This window comes from Aplidium turbinatum, chromosome 15 (genome assembly GCF_918807975.1).
Source record: "Aplidium turbinatum chromosome 15, kaAplTurb1.1, whole genome shotgun sequence".
Classification (NCBI taxonomy): domain Eukaryota; kingdom Metazoa; phylum Chordata; class Ascidiacea; order Aplousobranchia; family Polyclinidae; genus Aplidium; species Aplidium turbinatum.
Window position 1 is genome coordinate 3,673,334 of NC_137486.1, and position 22,353 is coordinate 3,695,686.

Consider the following 22,353-nt stretch of genomic DNA (forward strand, 5'->3'; position numbering starts at 1 on the left):
CGCAAGCCATCAACTCCAATCACAAAATATTGAAAGCCGCAACCGCTTCAAGCGATTGATTGGTGCAAGTGATTCCACGACAAAAAGGTAAAACTCTCAATACCAAAAGTTAGGCTGCTTTAAAGCATCGAAAGATGCATAAAGTTTAGTTCTTTGCGATAATGAATACCGGTACTAAAATTTCTTTTAAAGCTTGGTTAGGTTTTGAATCTTTATCCTCGAACTGACAAAGCCTTGATTGGTTATTCCTGGTAGTTTTGCATACTTGTAGAGAATTGTGACGCGGGGCCGGTTACCGTGATTGACAGAATGAAGTTTCCGATTGTTGGAATGTTGTTGCCGGGGAATTATTCCATCCATTAGGCGCCGCTGAGTGGAGAGCAGTCCTTAACGTGCGTTGCTCTTCGTTTACGAAGTTACGCGCTAACCAACTGAGCCATCGGGGCAGAGCTTGATTCCGTAATTAAATCACGTCAGAACCCGATGACAAGCGGTATGTTTAGGAATTCTACATCACAGCTACACAATTCTTGATTTCGTATTCTGAAACGCTGACTCAACAACCACACCGTTTATTAATCAACAGATACAGCAGACAATAGTTGAAAGCATGCTGCTCAGTTACAAAAAGATCTTCAAATGTTCAAGGTTCCATTATGTGCTGGGAGGAAGTGAGCCAAGCTTTTTGATTGAAACACAACGAATTGACAACAAAGTAATTAGGTTCAACAATGTTGTTGAAGCTTTGGTAAAGAGTTTGATTTGTTGAACCATAGAGAAACAAAACAAAGTAACCTTAGCGGGTTTAACATAATGCATTACACACAAAAAATATAACATAATAACTTAAACGTTTTCGACACGTACGTGTGTCCTCATCAAGAATTACTTAAATCTGCAATATACATAAAATGAAAAGTGTAAGATAAATTTGACTTTAGTGCAAAGTCAAAATTATCTTATAATTTTTATTTTACTTGAAGGACCTTCTGATGATCCCCCTTTTAGGTGAAACAGGCTGTTAAGGGTTTAGAGCAGTGATTCCAAACCTTTTTGACCTTGCAGCACCCTATCAAAGAGATAAATAGTTTGCGGCTCCCTGGCAAAACTGGATCAATTTTATGAGGTTTCTGTATTTCAAATAACTGCATGAAATAACAGAGAATGAGTTGTACAGTATATGGCGCGTATATAAATGTATTTATTCAAAAGTCAGTGTGAAATTTGGGCTTGACTATATCTGGGGGCACATTCGATAAAGCCACCCGCATTTCTTCCTTGACTATAAGCAGTCGTGCTCGTTTTTTAGTTTTTATTTTCGTTAATACGGAAAATCTACTCTCACATTAGCTATGACGTGGAAAACTGCAGCAAAAGCACAATAGCATTCTTTCCAACGCAACGATGTTCATTTCGAATTTTTATCCAGAACTCGTCAAATTTTTATCCAACAAAAGTTTTCAATTTTATAATGGTTCGCAAACAATCGTGCAATTTTATAATCGTGCTGGGTCACACAATCCGATAACCATCACTGCAATTTGACTCTGTGCGCCGTGAAACGCAAAATAAAATCATGAAACCTGGCAATAATGATGCGTTTCAAACGTTTTTATGGAAAGAACAGCAACGAGTCAAAATCTCTTTCACGCTGTATTTCCTGGGCGAGAAAACAAAGGCTTACCACGGATTAGAGTTAAAATAAATAAATAAATTTAACAAGTTAACAGGTTAAAATAAAGAATGGGCCGCAGTATTGCACTATTTCAATATCTCGCGCCACCCTTGAGCATTGCAATTGGCACCCCAGGGTGCCGCAGCACCCGGTTGGAATTTGGGAACCACTGGTTTAGAGAGTAATAACTATATTTGATTCAGTTTTCATTTTATGTATATTGCAGATTTAAGTAATTCCTGATGAGGACAAACGTACGTGTCGAAAACGTTTAAGTTATTATGTTATATATCTTTGTGCGAAATACATTATGTTAAACCCGCTAAGGTTACTTTGTTGTTAATCTAAATCACTTTGTTATTGATCCTCGGTCTATGATACAGTAAAATTAGTTCCACACCAAAGTTCACAAAAAAAATTGAAAACGCCTTTGTACAATGTAATTGCGGCTGGAAAGCAAATCAAGCTTCGACGTTGAGTTGTCATAAAAGATAACGTAGCTGGCGACTTTTTAACTTCTCTGTTGTCAGCTTTCACCAGCAAAACGTGACAATAAAGTTGACAATATTCATTTGAAATCTTGGACAGTACTTTTTCTGATACAAATTACAAAATCTTACAATCTCATCTTCTCTTATTCAGGAAGATTCAAGTTTGTTTCTTGAGGCTACAAGGGCAGCAGGAGATCAGATCCTCACTTCAAAACATCATCATTTCAATGTACAAAACGATCGCAAAGGGATGACGCCCTTCCAGAAATTTTACGAAAACGTTCAATCTTCACGAGTCCAGATTAAAAGAGAAGGATGGTTGGGCATCCGCCTTCATCTTCAGCGTATTCATTCACAGCATCCTAAAGAAGTCAGTTGGTTGTTGAAAATAAAAGGAATTTTTGCTCATATTTTACACAAGCTTGCGTAACGTCGCCAACCACCAAGCGAAATCAGACGCAGTAGTAAACAGCAGGTTGTGTGTGGTACAAGCTGATTGTCATGTTCTATTTTGTCACTTGCAGTACCCTATAGTGTTAGGCTTTTTAGTGATGTTGAAGAATAACAAGAGAAGTTAACTTTTATTATTATTGCAGCAAAACAAACGGGAGTTGACAGCCTAAACACATCGAAGAGCAATATAGCGAGCATTCTTTAATGGAAATGAGCTGCTTAGTGCAAAAGAAAAAAACACGAAACATTTGCGGGTGGCAGACACAAACCTCTTGATTCAAAGGGTCCTCGAGCAATGTAGGATCCGTAAAATCTCCGGAGCTCTCAGGAAGAATTTCAGTCTTTTCACCTCCTTCCTCCTTTATCTCATCAACAACAATCACGCGTTCCTCGGATAACTTTTCACGTTTCGAATCATTTTCGGATCTTTTCGCCTCGTCATCTCGGGCTGTGTCATCAGTCTTGCTGGTCTTTGAAATTGTACTTTTCATCTCCCTTTCAAACTGAAAAGAAGTTTAATTTTGTTGACTACCCACTGAGTTGACGAGTCTTTATTGAGCTATTCACATAAACAGTATTTTTCTATTCGTTAAAGATGTCATAAAAACCATTTGTTTTATTAAGCGAAACTACAAAACTCATCTCAAAAGCAAATTGTAGAGTGATAGTTGGTGAAGAGAACACAAAGTGTTTTGAACATAAAAAAACGAAGACCCAGTGACCATCCAGCTCCACGATAAGGTGTGTTGGAATGAACGTCATCACGGTCATATTTACTATCTCGCTTGACCAAAACAGAAGATAATTTCAGGATCTTGCACTCGGCTTCATAGCAGAGTGGTGACTCAGTGGCAAGGGTGGGCAACCTACGACCCGCGCTGTTTTTCTCTGGTCGGCTGGATGATACAATTTATGCGCATTGGCCTATTTACAATTTTCTGCGCTTTTGTGCTAATTTGTGTTTTGGCTGTGTCGCTATATTACGTAGCCCAATTTTTTTCAGCAAATTTAAGTGTAAGTTTTCCTTAGATTAAGACCACAGAAACGCGCTCGTGGCATTCTTTGACTATGGTTAAACACGCACGTCTGGTATGAGAATAGGATTCACATTGAACAAATACGAGTTCAAATTCTTGAGGTTAAGTTCGCCTACTCTTGTTACGGCATAAGCGTCGTTGCGGCCCGCCTTCACATTATCACTAAGTACTTCATTTGGCCGCGCATGTAATTAGGTTGGCCACCCCTGCTCAAAAGCATGCGGATTTATCATGACAGGATCCGTAAGCACGGCAAGAGTCAAGGACGGATCCAGTATGTTGTCTTGGGGGGTTTCAACAAAACATAGCGATGTGAAAATCTCCATTAATCTAACCTTACCAACCAACATAATGAATAAATTTACTTTACTGTATTTCAGAAAGGGGGCGATCGCCGCCCTGGATCCGCCACTGCCAAGAGCCAACCGGTGACAACTGCGCAAATTCTCAATAGGATGAATAAGGTTTGCGTCACGACGGTGGAAGACGTCCGAAGTTGCATTAACATACAAAGCAATTAAAATTAATTTCAACAAAGTCAGGTGGTTTTTACTCACGCTTTCGTATCTGCATTTATAATATCCACTCATCCACCACTCCAGAATGTGGCTGACAGCCTCTTCCACTGTCGACTTGAGTTTTGACTTGATTGCTGATATTATTGTTTGGCATTTCCGGTCTACAAATACAAGTATTTGGTCTACCACTGTCCAATGCTGTATGTTTAGACAAGCATTAGAAACGTTGCAAGAGTATGCAAATTACCACATTCTTACATTCTGCGCAGACGACACGCTAAACCAACGGTTCTCAAACGGGAGTGAGCGGAACCCAAGGGGGCCGCAAAGCGTTTTCAGGGGATCCGTGAAAGTTTGCAGTATGATTGATAAATTTCGACATTTAAAAAATGATTGCGCTTTTTTGAGTGTTACAGTGATTCTCAAGCTGTGCGTTGTGACGCTATGGTGCGTCGCTTGAAATGTCAAAAGGCGTAGCACAAAGGTTCGGTTTCCCAACTACTAGAAAATTCATATCCTGTAAAAAAAGTTATATAAATGTTTTTAAGTGGCTATGTACGTTCAACTTAAATCTTTGTAGACAGAAGATAGTTGATGAATGCTTGACTTAGAAACGTTAGTCAGTGGTCTATCAGCAGCAGCACTCACAGTTTTGCCATGACTGTGACTACAAAATATTGATTACAAATGAAGGGTGAATTTTTTTCGCAAAATTATATTAATTTTTGATAAGTTTATCGAAAAAAATTAAATCAGTACATAAACTGATGATTTTTCATCCTGTGTGCCAACAAATAGCTCATAACATAACTTCGTCAATGTCAACAATCGTCATAAGTGCGTCGTGAGTTCTGAAAATTCTTCTTGTGTGTTGCTTCGAAACTTATGAAACATTTGTTTCCATCAAGAAACCAAAATTGCTGAAAAAATATTTTTAGGGGTCCGCCAAGACAAAAAGTTTGAGAACCACTGTGCTAAACAATTGTTTCCAGTATTTAATCGACCATGTAAGTTTCCGCTACAGCAAATCTACCTGTGTTGTCGTACACAGGAAAGTTAAACTGCTTCAATAAGAAGCGGTCAATGGTGTTCTTGGTGCCATATAGAGCCTCCCAACCTTCGAGATGAGAGAATGATTTTTCCTCTGTTTTGTAATCGTGCTGCAAGTAAACGTGAGGTATTCAATGAAAAGAAAGTGATAACTTACAATGAATAATGCTTATTGGATAAAATCGAAGGTTCTGTCAATTTGTGAGATCATACACTGTTACAGTACTTTGTTGAAGAAACAAAATATGACATTAGTTTGTATCATAAAACAAACCACACGGAACATATCGTTAACTACACGCGACCATACGATTGGTGGAACAATATTAATTTGGTTGTTTCAAGCAAGTATGGAAGATAACATTAGCATATTGTATTGATGATTTTAATGGGATACCGGTATTAAAAACAGATGTAGTGTGATTAGAGATGAACTGATCCAACGAAGAAGTTCCTCAGCTAATGGATAGCAAGTTTCAGAGGTTTGTTTTTGTTTGTCGTATCCAGGCTTACGCCCGGTGGTTGAAGATTTAGATTAAGTGAACGGGAAGGCAAGGAAGCCAATCTTCGTGTCCCCCTTCAGGCATGCCTTTAAGTGTCCTGCCAAAGACACAGTCGCATGCTCTTGAGCGGTGTCGAACCGGCGCACTTTCGAACGTCGTTCCAGGGCTTTTATCACTCGGCAATGCAGCCGAATTTCAGAGGTTGTGACCATAGATACAGGCGCAAACAGTGAGACGACAGTGTAACCAAAGCAATCTATGGATAACTGAGTCACTTGAAAACACCACCGTTCAAACAGGAATGAAATCGTTTATGTGTTCACAAACAGAACACACGGATAGTTGAACTACCGCTGACTGCTCTTTTTTCTGTTACGAAGTCTGCTGTATATCATGTGAGGTGTCGAGAAGGTGAAAATAAGTTCAAACTTAATCCGGTAGTACGCACACGAAGTACCATTCACACTCCATAGTACTCACTTTCATCAGGCAACATTGCCACAGCCACATGCGGACAAGGCCATTCACATCGCCACAAAACTGCGGATACAGCTGTTCTAATTGCTTTGTGATGTCACGCACAGCTCCACTATCTTGTTCTTTAAACGGTTTGGAGCTTGATAATTTTTTGGAACAATTTTCGAACACTTCTTTCTGTGAAAAAGTACAATTCATACAATGTGTTATGCCAAAGTAACAAACTCAGCTTTCTAGGTACAAAAAGAAACTACGATGGCAGTGATATGTATCAGTCTATTACAAAGAAAGCAGCTGCACAAGGCGATTTAACGCTAGCACACTTAAAACCACCTAAGACATTATATTCGTACGTATGGAATGGAAAGAACTACAGTAACACATTTTGAAACCCTGAAGTTAATTCTGCTTAATGATGTGAAGAAGAAGCGTTCTTCCCGGCCGTCAGCACAAGGCTGAGCACTCACTAGTACAGCGAGCAGCAGTTGCGTTTCGCTAGCCATAACGGTGTAGCTTCCACGCTAGCCATTCAGACCTCCAATAAACGATAAGTTTCTGGGCAGCCGATTTGTAGCAAGAATTGACAGCGATAGACACGTGTTTCGCCCATGAGGCTGATAGGCGAAAACACGTGTCTATCGCTGTCAATTCTTGCTACAAATCGGCTGCCCAGAAACTTATCTGCTTAATGATTGTGGGCAAAAATATAAAGTTCTTAGTATTATAGTAATAACAACGTTTAACTGACCTGAAATCTTTGAAAAGCTCCAAATGACGTGACAGCCCAATCCTTTCCCCGCTCAGATAATTTTCTCTTTAAATTCACCTTAGTTGGAAACAAACAGCGCTGTCAGGTTATTGCAAGAGGAATTTTAGAAAACACTGTGCATGTTAAATCTTGTTTTAGATAGAAAAATCTCCAATTCCTTAGATATCGCGCAGAATGAAGTGAGTTGCCAACAAAGCTTCTCGTACTCGCATGAGTTTTGAGGATCTTTTTATGAGCCTATAATACTAATCTGCTGAAAAGAAAGAAAATGAAAGCTACTGTATTACCTAAAAAAATTGAAAACATTTGACCTGACAATGGAATATTTATTTCAAACATCAGTCTGAAGCCAAGTTTGGAGCATTTTAAAAACTTCAAGATATGGCCATTTGTTAACTTCAGTGTGAAGTTATCGATTTATGACATCTAGACGCATACCTATTACCTAACCCTCTGGTTAAATCGGCGAAAAAATAAACATCTTCTTTTGACTGTGCCACATGCAGAACATTCTTTACCTTACCTGTTACCTTGACTCCTACTGAACAAAACATTAATGGAAGAAATGGTGCGAAAAAAATCATCAACGCTATTGGTTGGCTACCGCCACAAATCACATGTTTAAGCAATAGATTGGAAAGCTGGTATTATAGCCACGCAAATCCAGGACCAACACAAGCTCGAGGGTAAATGATTGAAAGAAACTGAATACCAACATTGCAGTTGGTCATTCACTGCATGTGTGCACACTACACAACCTCGTGTCAAAGTCAGATTGGGAAGATAAGCACAAAACTTTGTGCTTAAAGAAGAACTGCCACCAACTCACAACGGTAAGATTTATTTGCTGCTTCTGGGTGGGTGGTGGATTGGATGTGAACTTGCTACTTGGTCGGCAAACATTCAAAATAAGGCGATTTTCATTTGTTCTACATATACAAGCACATTGTAATTTGAAAATGCAGCGCATATATAGAAGCGGAACCTACATGAAAAGTAGTTTTGAATGCCAAGTTTGCTCTTTAAAGCTTAACCACCAATGTATAATGCAGACTACTTCAGTGACTGCGAATGTTACTGTTATAAACGTGACGAAAAATCGTTCATCGAACAAAAAGTGCGGCAAGACAAACAACACGTTGGTATTAAAAACGTCAACACTGTTGTCGACGAACTATTCAAGAGTTTAATACTTAGCTTAATATTTTACTGAACTGAATTCCAAAACGAATGGGTCAAGACAAGTGGTTTCAAGTGCAATGATAATAATGAAAGGTTTAGTTTACAAATAAATTGCAACAGAGTTTACAGCATCAAATTCAGTAAGCTCATGGTTCATTTTGAAAATAATTTAGTTATCACAATAAAAGTCGGCTAGCTTCATTCATGGGCCTAAACATGAACGTATCAAACGAAATACATATAAAAATACCTGATAATATGTCTAAAACATTAACTCAGCAATATATTTTACATGACGTCCATATACTTGTTTTTGAAAATACTTGTCTTTCACTGATAGAAAAGGCAATGTCTCAGCAACAACACAGTGATAAGTATCCTTCCTTCTCAGTGTAAACCTTCTTCACCACTCCAGGGGCCTAAGGGCTCTGCCTTTTACCACTCTTGGGCAGTGGCAGCGACTCGGTCTAGATGTTTGGGCAGGTGTCAAACAGCCACTGAATTAATTCGTCATCCAATTCACGCACACCATTTGGCGCAGTTGCAGATGGTGTGGTCTGTGATTTGTTCCTCCTTACCACACTCACAGATCGCGAATGGAGCCATCCTCCATTGGTGCATGTTGGAGCGGGATAGTCTGACGCCAGTGCACACCGCACAAGCAGATGAGCCACATCCAGGCCTTCCCTGGAAAAAGCATTCTGGTTGTATGGGGACCAGTGTCGGAGATGAAACTTTGGAGTCTTGGACTGCATCTAGATATTCAGGGTTTCGACAGCAAGAAAAGGTTTTACCATCAGTGTTGATCTTGAGCTAACGTTTTGCTTCCCGGTTGTTTAAGTGGAAAGCTGTGGTCATTGTTTTGATTTCGCTGAGCTTCAATCTCCATCTCTGGAGGTATACCAAAAGTGTCGACAAGTCCTGGCTTAGAGTACCTTCTAATATTTTCCAGTGATGCAACAGGTGTAAAATGACTAAGTCATCGGCATAGGCGTACTTTGCTGATACCGTGTTTGGCAAGTCGTGGGTGTAGATGATAAACAGAAGGGGAGCCAGGACAGATCCCAGAGGGAGACCATTTTTAAGGCATCATTACCTGATTAGTTTACCACTTCCGGTAGTGAGGGTAAAGCTTCTGTACGAGCTCCATGATCATGTGGACCATGTACATTTTTGCCTACTGATGGGGCAGCATTCTCATCCTAGCCGCAGCAATGTTTTATTTTTTGGATGTCAACTTAGTTCTTTAGAATTTGGTGAGACAAACTTTATAAAGCTCAAGTGGTCTTAACACAAACCTACATGATTTCTTCTCTTCTCAAACTGGCCATGCAGAATGACTGCCACCCCTACCATGCTTTTTATTAATATCACCAACTCCCTAATTACCATGTGTTTCATATGCAGTACTTACTTATCAGATAAATTTCATTACCAAATTCTAATACAAAAGTTTGGGTAGCCAGAAAAAATTTTTGTCGTCAAACTAAATTTTCTATAGAAGTATTACCGGCAACATAGAAGGAACCTAGCTTGTTATATAGACCAGACAGGGGGTAAAGGGCGTGATTTTAAGGGCCCCGGAGTTTGAAAAAAAACGGTACTCTTTTGTCATAGTACTGTATTGATTCTATTTACATTGAATTTATTTATTTCTTTCTTCTTGACGCTTTTTTCAGTTCTTTCATATCTTCTCCTGACTGTTTTAGAGGTTTTGCTTTGGTGGTCCAAGATTGCATTTGGTTTCTGGCCCAAAACATCCTTTTAGCGACCCTGATAAGATCGCTTCAGCTGTTTTGCTATAATACGATATAAAACACACCACCAGCTACAGTCATAGATTTGCTTGTTGCAACTGCCAAACAAACAAACAGAAATGGGCAACTGAAAACCAGTTGATGTAAGTATGACTAACACCAAACAGTTTTCTAAATTAAATTTAACTTTGCATAGAGCCACGATACAACAAAAACGACTTTTCATGATACGACGATCATCAGACAACAAATATATTTGCATATTACTAATTTCCTGTTGACTTCTGCGTTAAAAGTCAACAGGAAATTAGTAATATTCTTCTTTGAGAACAAACTATAGCATTAGAACAAGAGGTCGACAGGCAAGAACTCTTCTTCATCAGTTCGAACAAGACACTGGAGTACAGAAACATGAACTGGCAAATTTGATGATGGTCAGAGATGTTTGAAGAACCTATGTTGATGTTGTCCAGGTACGCCGGAATAGATGATAATGATGATATTTGCATGATATAAATTGACATTTACTGAAGAAAGATACAAAGTTTTTCCCATTGTTGTTATAGTTTTGCCCATACTTGCCTAGTTAAATGGTAAAATGATTTTCACTTGAATCTAAGATGTAATAGCAATATAACAAAAAAACTGCAAGAGAATTCGTATAATTTATATTTCAAACAAACAATAAAAGCTATTAACACTACAAAAAGTGCTCAATGCCAAGCAGAGCACATTACACCAAATTTAGTTTCTATTCTCTAACAACCTCTTCAGCCTGTTTCACCCTTGATTGGGATCATCAGAAGGTCCTTACTCAAATAGAATATAGATTCTATCTTAATTATGATTCTATTTGAGTAAGGACCTTCTGATTATCCCAAACAAGGGTGAAACAAGCTGTAGAGGTTGTTAAAGAATAGTAACTAAATTTAATGTGATTCATATTTCATGTAAACAAGATACAGTAGAAACCACGACCACGACCCAACCCAAATTGTCCACGACCCAACGATAGGTCTGTAAGCATTTCTTAGTTACCACAGTACCATTCCATACGTGAAGTGGTAATCTTTATAACAGTGCTAAGACAAGGAAACCGACAACCATTATATTCCCAGAAACTAACTTCTTCTTCACCTTGACCCCTTTAGATTTGCACAGTAGAAGGCACCTATATTAACACTTCCTTGTTGATCACGGCGAGATTCCTACCTTTTACGTACACTCGAGTATGCTAATATCGACTTCAGCTATATCTTCAGTTTATTTATATCGATACTCTTTTTTGATCTTCCAAAGCATTTTGTTCATTCATAGTGACAGTTGTAGAGACGTAGGTAAGCCTACTTACAGTTTAATAACGTTATCATCTTATATCAACACTTTTTCTTCTTGAGGTGTCAATAAAGGCAAATTTTATTGTATAAAAATCTGTTCACGTCTATTGTCAGTTGTGAGATCAAATAGGAGAGCGCTGAACACTGGTACACTACAACGTATGAAAGGACATCAGATCGACATCAATCCAAAGCACAGAACTGTGACTTCGGCAAGACACGTAGATACACTTGAAAAAAGACACAATGGTTGATCAAGTGTTTAGCCACCGAGTATAAGTCTGGATGTGACGAAGCGTCACATTCTCACATACTGCACATGCACAGTGCACAATACATGTCTTTCATCTCGCTAAAAACAGCTAAAAGGTTGAAACAAAATAGCTTTTCGGTCAGCAGTACGTATATATCATCCAAAGAGATGACTTCCAGTTCCACTTAAATTAGAAAGACCTTTTTAATGGCCAAGCCTTGTATTCTTCAGGAGTATGTCATATATAATCATTATTTCCTTTAGACAAAAGCACTTGCATATTTCCATACGGTAATCTGCCCATCATTATATTACTCAGCAAACAAAGCCCTTCTTCATCATACTTTTTCACCTTGACACCTTGATTCCTGCAGGAACTCCATCACCCTACTCACCATGCAATTATGCATCAGCTGAAAATGAGTGATAAAAGAAGATGCTTAAAGCAGAAGCATCTTTCTGTCATACAAACATAAGAGACTAAGCAAATGGAGAATAAAACTAGATAAAGTTCTTGGCATTTGAATAAATGCTCAGTGCGATCACATTACAAAAAACCTACTGCAGAAACCTTACTTGAATATTAGATTTGGAATTTTCCAAAAAGATATCCTTCAAAATAAAGATGGCTTCTTCTTTTGAGCAACATGTATTTCTTCTGTCGAGTTTGGCAAAATGTAGCCTGGACTGATAGATAACATGATCAATCTTCCTTGAGTCATAATGTTGCATGGCATACATTAAGTTGAGTTGTTGAGCAGCAAAGTTCTTGAGATATCGCTGAAAAAGTATAAATTAATCAAAAGCTAGAATAAACACTTCATTCCGATTACAGAAATAACTAGCACCTCTTTCACTGGATACCAGCTAAGCAATCTTATGCTGATTTTCATTCTTGAAGCAATTATACATTTCAAAATAAAATTTTTTTGTACCGTACCATATTCTTGTTACTGGCATTTCTATGTAAGCAATTTTGTATAATGCTATTGGTGCTTTTTGACTACATGTTAGCAGTTGATTTTGCACATTCCAAATTCTTTCCATGAAAGCAAAAGTGCCTTACGATTTCATATTGTTTTTAACTCGTGTATACTGTATAGTCTTTTAAACCAAGTCCTGTAGTTGTTTAGACTGTTTGGTAACTGTTTGCATTAAATCATACAAGAAGTTTCTCAAGAAAGCTTACCCTGTACGAAGACAGTTCACTCTTTCGTGATGATTTTTCTAACTCTTTGATGGTTTCTTGCTCCAAATGAATAGGACATTTCTTCGAAGCTCCAAAAACTTTGAAATTGTTGGTTTGATTTGGATTTCGCGCAGTGGAACTATTTGTTCTTCTCAAAGTCTCTTTTTTGCTGCTTGAAAGCTTCTGGATCTCTGATGATTGGCTTAATCTTAAAGACTTCTTAGAACTTGATGCTTTCAAAGATTTATCATCATTGCTGCTTCTTGTCTCTTTTGTAGGACCTGCTTAGTTTTAAACATTAATTCAATTTTGATTGTACATAAAGTATTGCATAAAATGCTAAATCACTTTAAGCAAATATATTTTAGAAATACTTTTAAAAGTTTAAAATGTCTTGTTAATGATTGAAGCCCAAGTAAAACATTTTAATGAGCACCTTTAATTGGGCTCCTTCCTTTAGCTTTAGTCCTGGAGTAAAAAGTTGTCCTTCTATCACTGCTACCGGTAGTTTGTCGCGAGGCTGGACTGTCAGTTTCATGCTTCCTCTTAATATCCCTACATGGTGACCGGGATCGACCAGTGAAATGGTCATAAAACTGCCTGGGTCGAGAGGTCCGATCATGGCTTCTTCTACGTTTCCGCACAAGACTATTATCTCGAGGACTAAATGATCTTCTTTGATGTGGTGGTGGCTAAAAAGTACACAAAATCTCCTTGTCTTTACACTGCTGAAAAATGATTACAAATGATCACATGCATAGATCTAATGCTAAACCAATACACTAAAGCAGAAAGAAAATAACTAGTCAGGAACCTTGCGCCGATGAGAATTTCCAGAAGAATCATCAGAATCTTTGACATCCAAACCAGACTTTTCCAGATATTCTATGTAGCTTGGACGACTGTTTCCTGATTGAGCTCGACCAATGAACTCTTGTACTTCAGCATTCCATCGAGGGTTGACCAAGTCACTTTTTCCGAATGCAGTGCTGCCAACGCCAGAATCCACAATGCTTGTTTCTGCAAACAAACTGGTTGATGGGTCGTGCATACCAGCTTGTGTTATAGGTTGATAGACTCTATTGACAACAGTGCGACTCAATGACTGAACAGATGGTTCTTGGCTAAGACCAGTGACTGGTTCAGGATTACTGCAAGTTATGATTAAATTGTGGACATTTTGTTTTGAAGCTAATGGCAACACACTCGGATCATCTTCAACATTTCTGATTTGAAGAACACTGTGAGACACTACTTTATCAGGAAGAGACTTGTTTGATATTAATACAGGAATATTGGTATCATTTATGGCCAATGGTGGAGTTGCATGGTGTTGGGAAGATAAACGGTCATCACCCATATGATCCTTTTTAGCCAAAGAATGGTGACTTTTAGGGATTATCTCAGTATATTCTTCCTGAGCAACATTGATTAGCTCACGAAACTTTCCCAAAAATAAAAACAGTTGTCTTGATTCATATTTATCTTTAGGGATGCAGCTGATTGCAAGACGATCTCCATCTTGGAGATGTTCCAGAAAGTCCATAGGCATTGCTGCCAAATCTGAAGATGTCATCTTAGGACAAACACACTCCATGTAAACTTTGAATGCTTGTGTTGGAAGAATGTGCTTTGAAAACCAATCAACGAAGTCCTTTTCCCAAAATTCTCTTTCATTTGGTGGAATTTGTTTTCTAATTGTAATGGAACCATCATTGCTAAAACTGTTGATACTTCTTGAAAGCGATTGTCTTTTGACATTGCGAGAATCAAATGTCTGTTTGGTGAAAGCGTTGTTTGAGGCACCCAGACTCTCATGCGTTTGATCTTTGGTCAGCTCAAAAGGATCATACCTAAAAGAAAATAGCACAAATATTTGACTTAACAACGCAAAAACATCTTCGCCATGGATCCTAACCTTCACTTGCTCTCAAGTGAATTAAAGACTTGATGCAAAAGGAAAGTTTCATTTTTTAATTTAAAAAGGTAACTCTCCTTATGGTCTTTTTGAAGTTTAGAACACGAAAAAATATTAATCCTTAGATGCAGGAACCTCCGCACATACACCAATACTAGGGTGGTCCAAAAAAAACTTTTTTTGTAAATGTTAATGTCTCACCCTAAAATATTGTTACCATTGATGAGAAAATGATATATGTGAATTTTCATAAAGATTGGTTGATATTTAGAGGTTGCTACCGGGGTTCAAAGTTTTGTCGTTTACCCCCATTTTAACGTTTTGAGAGGATGTGATACAGATATGATATGATACGGTACAGTAAAAAAATATGGTACAGTGCCATGGTATATTGCAAGAAAAATACAGTTTAATAATTACTCTATAGTCTGTTTATAAACTCATGTACGTCTGTATTACGAATTATACTAACTGGTCTACATATACAAAATGTGCAACTTTGCATACTTGTGTTTAAAATTCAGAGACTAAATTTGACAATCAATAACAACTTTAGAAGACAGTAAATAAACTACATGTACATGATGTAAACTAATATACATAGTACATACATAGTTATTAACCTCTAAACCAGGGGTTCTCAACCGTGGCCCTCGGCCCCCCAAGGGGGCCACAAAGCGTTCTCAGGGGAGCCACGATAAAAGGCTTCATTAATGAATTATAACATGTATTGACAGAAACGTAGAATTGTGACACAAAAAACACTCATGTAGGTGTTAGTAACGTAAAGCTAGCTAAAAGCATGTTTTTTCATCGTATGTTCTATCTCACTGCATGTTGCATCATCTTTTGTGATTGTAACGTAACAATTAAGGATACGCTTGATTTACTGGCGTAGTCTATTACGAAAAAGAAAGCATTAAATCATTTAATCACTCGTTAACTGTTTTTATTGATTTCGTTTCGTTGTTCTTTAAACAAATACATTTTTATTTCACTCAAGGGGGCCATGGTCTTTTAGAGCCACAGTCTGGGGGGCCATGACTCAGAAAAGGTTGAGAACCACTGTCTAAACTAAACCCTTGACAGCCTGTTTCACCCTAAAAGGGTAATCATCAGAAGGTCCTCCTTTTAGGTTAAAACAGGCTGTCAAGGGTTTAGAGAGTAATAACTATATATATTTGATTTATTTGGCTTTTTGCTTGGCATTGAGCATTTTTTGCAGTATTAATAGTTTTTATTGTTTAGTACATACATATAGGAATTATTGCGCGAGGGTCTTTCTACTACAGTCTGGATATCGGTGATCAGCGACGACGCGCAAAAGATACTGTTTTTGTTCTTCGTCACATGTGTGTAATGTGTTGTATTCCGTGATCAACGCCACTCCACACTCGGCAATGTCATTTACAACCTTCATTTCACTCACAATTGCTCTCGCTCTTTGATACGCGTCATTGGTCTTCCAGTTATCTGGGTCTATCTCCAAAAATGATGAAGACAAATTCAGGGCCTTAAAATCGGTTTGTATTTGATGTAGCAAAAACTTTCAAACTTTTGTCTGCAATTTCTTTGTGGCCAATTACAGCTTTTTTACTAGGCTGTACTCCTTCGTCACATGTCTTTATTGGAGTCATCATCTTCCGTTTAGTGTCTGATGATAAAGAATTATCAAAGAATGCCAACGCGATAAGCTCCTCTCCCAGGTACCACAAATGACGCAACATCTTGTTCACTGCGGCCTTTGCCATCTTTGAATGAATATCCTTGTACTGATCGAGTTGTTGAGAAATGCGAGATCCTGAGATAGTGCAAGAATCGGCGATGGGGCGAGAAACCAAGCTTTCACGTACACTCTCACAACAAACACACAGATATTGCGCAAAGCGACATCCTCCCTTTTAGTCAACGTGTACTGTTTTCGGTACATCCCAACTTTGAGTGCATAGATGGCTTTCGCCATCCACCTGGCACGATGAAGGGCACCAGGAGCCATGATTTTGATGCCACGAAGAGGAACTCTACCCAAGAATATGATGGTCAACTCAAGGAGCTCTGTAGTCGTCACAATGTTGCTGTATTAACAATTTTCATTAGCGAAGGTTCTTATGGCATCTGCTACGTCTGTCACATGCTTTAAAGCCTCGTCGTCAGTTCACGCACATTGTACATCATCTTTAGCAATGAATGACCATTTCATTTGAAAACGCTTGAAGAGTAGAATGTCCGGACCAGTCGAACGACCCATCACACATAAAAATATCGCCTCGAGAACTATCTCGTGAATATGATGACGGCAGGCCAAATACAACAAGTCTTTGGTTTTCAAATAAAATGGTCATTCATTGATTTTGTTACATCAAATACAAACAGATTTTTTAAGGCTCTGAATTTGTCTTCATCATTTTTGGAGATAGATCCAGATAACTGGGAAACCAATGACGCGTATCAAAGAGCGAGAGCAATTGTGAGTGAAATGAAGGTTGTAAGTGACATTGCCGAGCGTGGAGTGGCGTTGATCACGGAATACAACACATTACACACATGTGACGAAGAACAAAAACAGTATCTTTTGCGTGTCGTCGCCGATCACCGTCACTCCGTCAGCGATATCCAGACTGTAGTAGAAAGACCCTCGCGCAATAATTCCTGTATGTATGTACTACGTATATTAGTTTACATCATGTACATTTGTACATGTAGTTTATTTGTTGTATTCTAAAGTTGTTAATGAATGTCCAATTTAGTCTCTGAATTTTAAACACAAGTATACAAAGTCGCAGCGGTGACGCGCTCGCTTTCCAATTATGCAATCCTGGTTTGACTCCCGGCTTATACTGGTTGTTGACAAACACCGCCCACGCCCACCTCTACCAAGGGTGTAATATATTGAGTGGGCGTAGTTGCTGAAGTAAAGGCGGCCGAGAGAAAGGAACTGGCCACCCTACTCTCGTTAGTGCCGAAGGCTTAGTATAATGAGAACCTCATCCCTCGATGCTTGTATTCAAGTATGGGACTCACCTTTACCTTATACAAAGTCGCACATTTCGTACATGTACACCAGTATATAATTCGTAATACAGACACATGAGTTTATAAACAGACTATAGAGTAATTATTAAACTGTATTTTTCTTGCAATATACCATGGCACTGTACTGTATTTTTTACTGTACCGTATCATATCATATCCTCTCGAAACGTTAAAATGGGGGCAAACGACAAAACTTTGAACCCCGGTAGCAACCTCTAAATATCAACCAATCTTTATAAAAATTCACATATGTCATTTTCTCATCAATGGTAACAATATTTTAGGGTGAGACATTAACATTTACAAAAAAAGTTTTTTTTGGACCACCCTAACCAATACAGAAACTGGGCTTGTGAGGTCCGTTTGTTATAAATGCTTGAATTTTGGATCTCACAACAGTTTTCTGGGCAATACAGCATCTAAATTTTGCACACATTGTAAAAGTAACCCACTGATAACTACAACCCTACAAAGTCCCCCAAGTCTTGAAGCACCACAACACAACCACCAAGAATCAATGGTTGATTGGTTACAGAATTGAATGACAGGCTACTAAAAGCAATACACTTCTGTGCAAGATATACAGTTATATACGTTGCATAAGGGCTCTTGTAGCAAGGGATGTGCCGATTACAAAATTTTTGACGATGCCGGTTCTTAAATATTTGCCGATGCCGATTCTTTGGTTAAATGATTAAAGCTGCTTTTATTTGGCGCTCTACATGTCTACAAGTGGTTGCGATTTTGTTACAAGTTGCTGCCTTTGAAATGTCTAAAAGCGTTCACTTTGTCGCCTGCTCTAGACAGCGCGATTTTTTACGGTAGTTCTTCACTTCTTGTGCGCTACAAAGTGGTGATAGACACGCGTTTTATTTGTCGTGGAAATCATTTAAAAGAGAAAAATTGCCATCGCTCACAGAGTGCAAAATCAACGTAGCTTAATACAGTGTGCAAAATATTAGGCTGTGCGGTTTGCAGTATTTTTCTCGCAGAATTCAAGAAGGTGCCAGAAACAAGAAGAGAAAAAGACTAGAGTGTAAAAGAAAATGAACGCAGTGGTATTGAATATACAAAAACCTTTAAAAAAGTAACACACCGGCCTTGCATTCAAAGTGCATCAAGAGGCGAAAAAAGAAAAACATAGAGTTTACAAAATGGCGGACAATCGTCATAATTTAGACTAACGCTCTCCGAATGCTCGTTGACGCTGATGTTCTTTAATTGGCATTTTCACGCGCTCACGCTACTTTTGCTTAGGAAACTTTGATAAAGAATCGGAAAGAATCGACAATTTTTTTCGATGCCGATTCCGATTTTCCAAAAATTGCTGATACCTGCTGATTCCGATTAATCGGCACATCCTTACTTGTAGCATTATATCATACATTGGCATAGGCGTACTATACTGCTATATTATATATATATATATATAAAATTCCTTTTTCCCAGTGCTTTTTCTACAATTCGACTGATTACAAAAGTAATGACAGCTCAGATAAAGCACTTAGGAAAGAAATCCTATGAATTGAATTAGCGCTTGAAGCAATATCCCACTTAACCGAACAAAAATACAACTACGGTACACCATAAAGTGTTCAATCATGAAAATATTAACTGATTCAACATACATTGAAAAATTCATGGGAAATACTTGTGACACAAGTCTTGTGCCAAATTCAACACAACAAGTAATCCGGGTCTACAAGGTTTAGTTACTAAAAACTATGGATCTGGATAAAGAACTGCTGTAACCTACTGTTTATATCATCCAGCAAGATTTTCTCTCAAAACTAAATGATACTGGAAATCCATCACAATGAAATTGCAAAAGATTAACCAGAAGGTAGTTACTTAGTAAATGTGACTTATATAGTGCTGGAATTGTAACCTTAATACAACTGCACCAGACCTATTTGACCAATTCCTGCATTTAAACGTTACAAAAATATAAAAAATTGAATCACAGTTGTTGTAATGTAGTACCAGAAAAATGTTTTTTTTTAATATCATCAGAGAACCAAGTTGTCTTCTTTTTGCAAACCACCAGATGTTTTAATTGTAATACTTACATGTCTAAAGAGGATTGATTTGATTTGCGCACGACTTCACGTTTATCAGAAAGTTGGTTTGTTGATGCGGACACAGCAGTTTTTCCATGCACATCACCAGATGCATGCTGCTTGGCTTGATGTTTAGAAGAATATTTCACAGGAGCCTTGACAGCATGAAGGGCAAAAGCTAACTTTTTTGCATTGTGTTCATAAAGTTTCGGATTATTCTTAACATTGATAGATGTGTTGGTTGCAGCTTCCCACGCTCCAGAAAAATCTGACACACTCACTTTATCAACATTTTTATGTGTTGAATGAGACGAATCAGAAGATACATGCTGCTTGAAAGCATTTGATTCATCTTTATAGGATTTCACTTTGTCAAACTGATCACGATGGAAATATTTATGTTCCTTTTCATTACGTACAGAAAATTGGCCATGATGGTCAACGATTTTACGTTTTTCAAACCGTCTATGTGAATACGCATCTTCCTCTTTGCTGTCCTTTATCCTATCATCATGTGAAAATTTTCGACCTTCAAATAGAAAATTGTGTTTGCCTTTGTCATCACACAGCTTCTCATGAAGAGTTTTTGAATTTTTATGAAAATTTCTGTCAAACTCGTGAGTTGTATTTCGTTCATCAATAGATTGAGATTCTTTTGCAAACTTAGTTCCATATTCAGCCTTAAACGTGTTCCTGTTTGTCAAAAAGTGATCTTCTGTTTGCATTCGATCACTGTGTGCTCTATCAAACTGCCTTGTATCTCTTTTGAAGTATTTATCTCTACTTACAGCATTGACATTTTCATTGTCATGATATGAAGATAAAGTTCTAGAATCAGAACTTTTAACAAATTGATGCCTGACTGGAATCTCTTCTGGAAAGGGTTTTTTATATGACACATGTTCAACACTTCCTAAGTCAGTGCCATGCACAGAGTGTTCTTTTCCTTCATTGCTTGAAAATGCTGCTTCTGAAGCTCTTCTGTAATCTATTTTTTCCTCAGAAAAAGTCTTGTGATAGTCACTTGTTTTTGATCGTTTTATGTAAGGACTGTTAGTAGGAGATTCCTTTGTTGCATTTTCTCTATGATAACGCAAAAACTGTTGCTTGGAAGAGTTCAAATTATTATTTTGATCACGATTTGAACTTGTTTTTGGCATATGCTTTAAAGGTCTTTGATGCTCTGTCGTTGCATGATTTTGTTTATCCAACACTGATGTTGTCACATGGCTGCTGTATCTAGAATCATGTTCAAACTTGGTTGAAAAATCATGGGTTTTAGCATTAGACTTGCTTTGATAGTCTGAATAAGCAAGATTTTCTGCATCGTATGATGACTTTCTTGAATGTCTTCTTTCCTTTTTAGCAAAGACATTGTCTGAACGTTGATGTTCCAGTTCTTGTGCTTTAGAAGATTTGTTGGTGGCATAGTCATTTGTCTCATCATCTAATAGTTCTCCTACCCATGAATATGATGTCTCATCTTCTTTCTGAACTTCTAAACCTTGATTGTGAGTTGAGCTCAACAAATCATACTTTTGCTCTGAATGTGAGCTAAAGTTTGTTGAACCATGATAGGGCAACAGTGAATTTACTGATCCAGAACTTAGTAATGATCCTTCCAGCCTGTCATCATAAGCCTGATTAAAAGTTGGCAATTTTTCAGATCGAATCATGACAGTTTCATGATGACCTACTTCAGCTGCTTCGCTTGTTCGCTGTGCAGCATTAGAATTCACATTCTCTCTTAATTTAACTCTTCGTTCATCAGGATAAGTGTATCTAGCAGCATTTTCTAAAGCCGGTGAAACCATACTTCTGCTTTCAGTTGTGGAGCTACCTTTTGACTTATTGGGAGGTGGAATTGTGCCAACTGGCTTAATTTGGTTACTTGCTGACCGAGAAAAACCTTTGGATACAACAGATTCTTTATGTTGTGATGATCTTTCTTGTGCAAATGTTTCTTGCTCAGATTGTTGATGCAAATCGGATTTAGAACTTTTAAGGTACTTTTCCATTTGTAATAGATCCTGTTGGTTTTTTACCAATAATTTTTCAACAATATCATCATTCCTTCTACCATGTGATTTTTCAGATCGATCCTTTTTTGGGTCTGTTCTAGAACTTCTAGACCGTTCATCATTCGAGCGATGATAGGAGGGTTTGTATCCACTATATTTTTTATTTCCACTGGAATGTGTTTGGCCTGATTTTGAAGATTGATTTTTATGCCATGAATGCATCTTCACTTAAAAACATTCCGGGAAAAACTAAAAAAACAAACATAAGACAAAGGTTGCTTTAGATACTATTTCTTAAAAAGATACATGTTTTAAGCTACACAGCACATAATTATGAGGTATTTCTTGCACAAAACAACATCATACAGTTTTGCATAAACAATCAAATACAAAAATGTCAAAACACAAGCTCTTGTAATATATGTATAACATTTTACACACATGACAAACAGGCCAAATCAGGTAAGTCCATCACAATAGGTAAGTCTGAATTACTGTCAGTGATGACAATGCTGCAATAATACTCCTTTTGTGCCTTTTCTGAAACAGTTTTTTCCAGATATTTTGTATGAAGTAAACATTTTCGATCTTCTTTTGAAAGCGAAATAAGATCAGCTTCATAAAACTTCC

The 22,353-nt window shown here is 37.8% G+C and overlaps 1 protein-coding gene across 1 annotated transcript; it reads right to left on the reverse strand.

Moving 5' to 3' along the window:
- Nucleotides 1–551: 551 nt before the first annotated feature.
- Nucleotides 552–21,945, reverse strand: LOC145784701 (uncharacterized). Its single transcript, XM_082596563.1, has 11 exons — nt 19,712–21,945; nt 13,506–14,544; nt 13,128–13,383; nt 12,692–12,972; nt 12,079–12,282; nt 6,953–7,030; nt 6,208–6,381; nt 5,208–5,334; nt 4,214–4,335; nt 2,889–3,122; nt 552–2,528 (listed from the first exon to the last, which is right to left on the reverse strand). Exons 1-11 carry the CDS (start codon nt 21,943–21,945, stop codon nt 2,469–2,471), a joined length of 4,809 nt encoding a protein of 1,602 aa, XP_082452689.1. The 3' UTR covers nt 552–2,468.
- Nucleotides 21,946–22,353: the final 408 nt, after the last annotated feature.

What these genes read in the sequence shown, in the direction of transcription:
- LOC145784701 (XM_082596563.1), bottom strand. Translation starts at nt 21,945, where the DNA reads ATGCATTCATGGCATAAAAATCAATCTTCAAAATCAGGCCAAACACAT. An exon ending in GAGCTTTTCAAAGATTTCAG is followed by an intron (nt 6,382 to 6,952) that starts GTCAGTTAAACG and finishes ACTTTTTCACAG; the next exon opens with AAAGAAGTGTTCGAAAATTG. An exon ending in ATAAATGCAGATACGAAAGC is followed by an intron (nt 3,123 to 4,213) that starts GTGAGTAAAAAC and finishes ACTTCTTTTCAG; the next exon opens with TTTGAAAGGGAGATGAAAAG.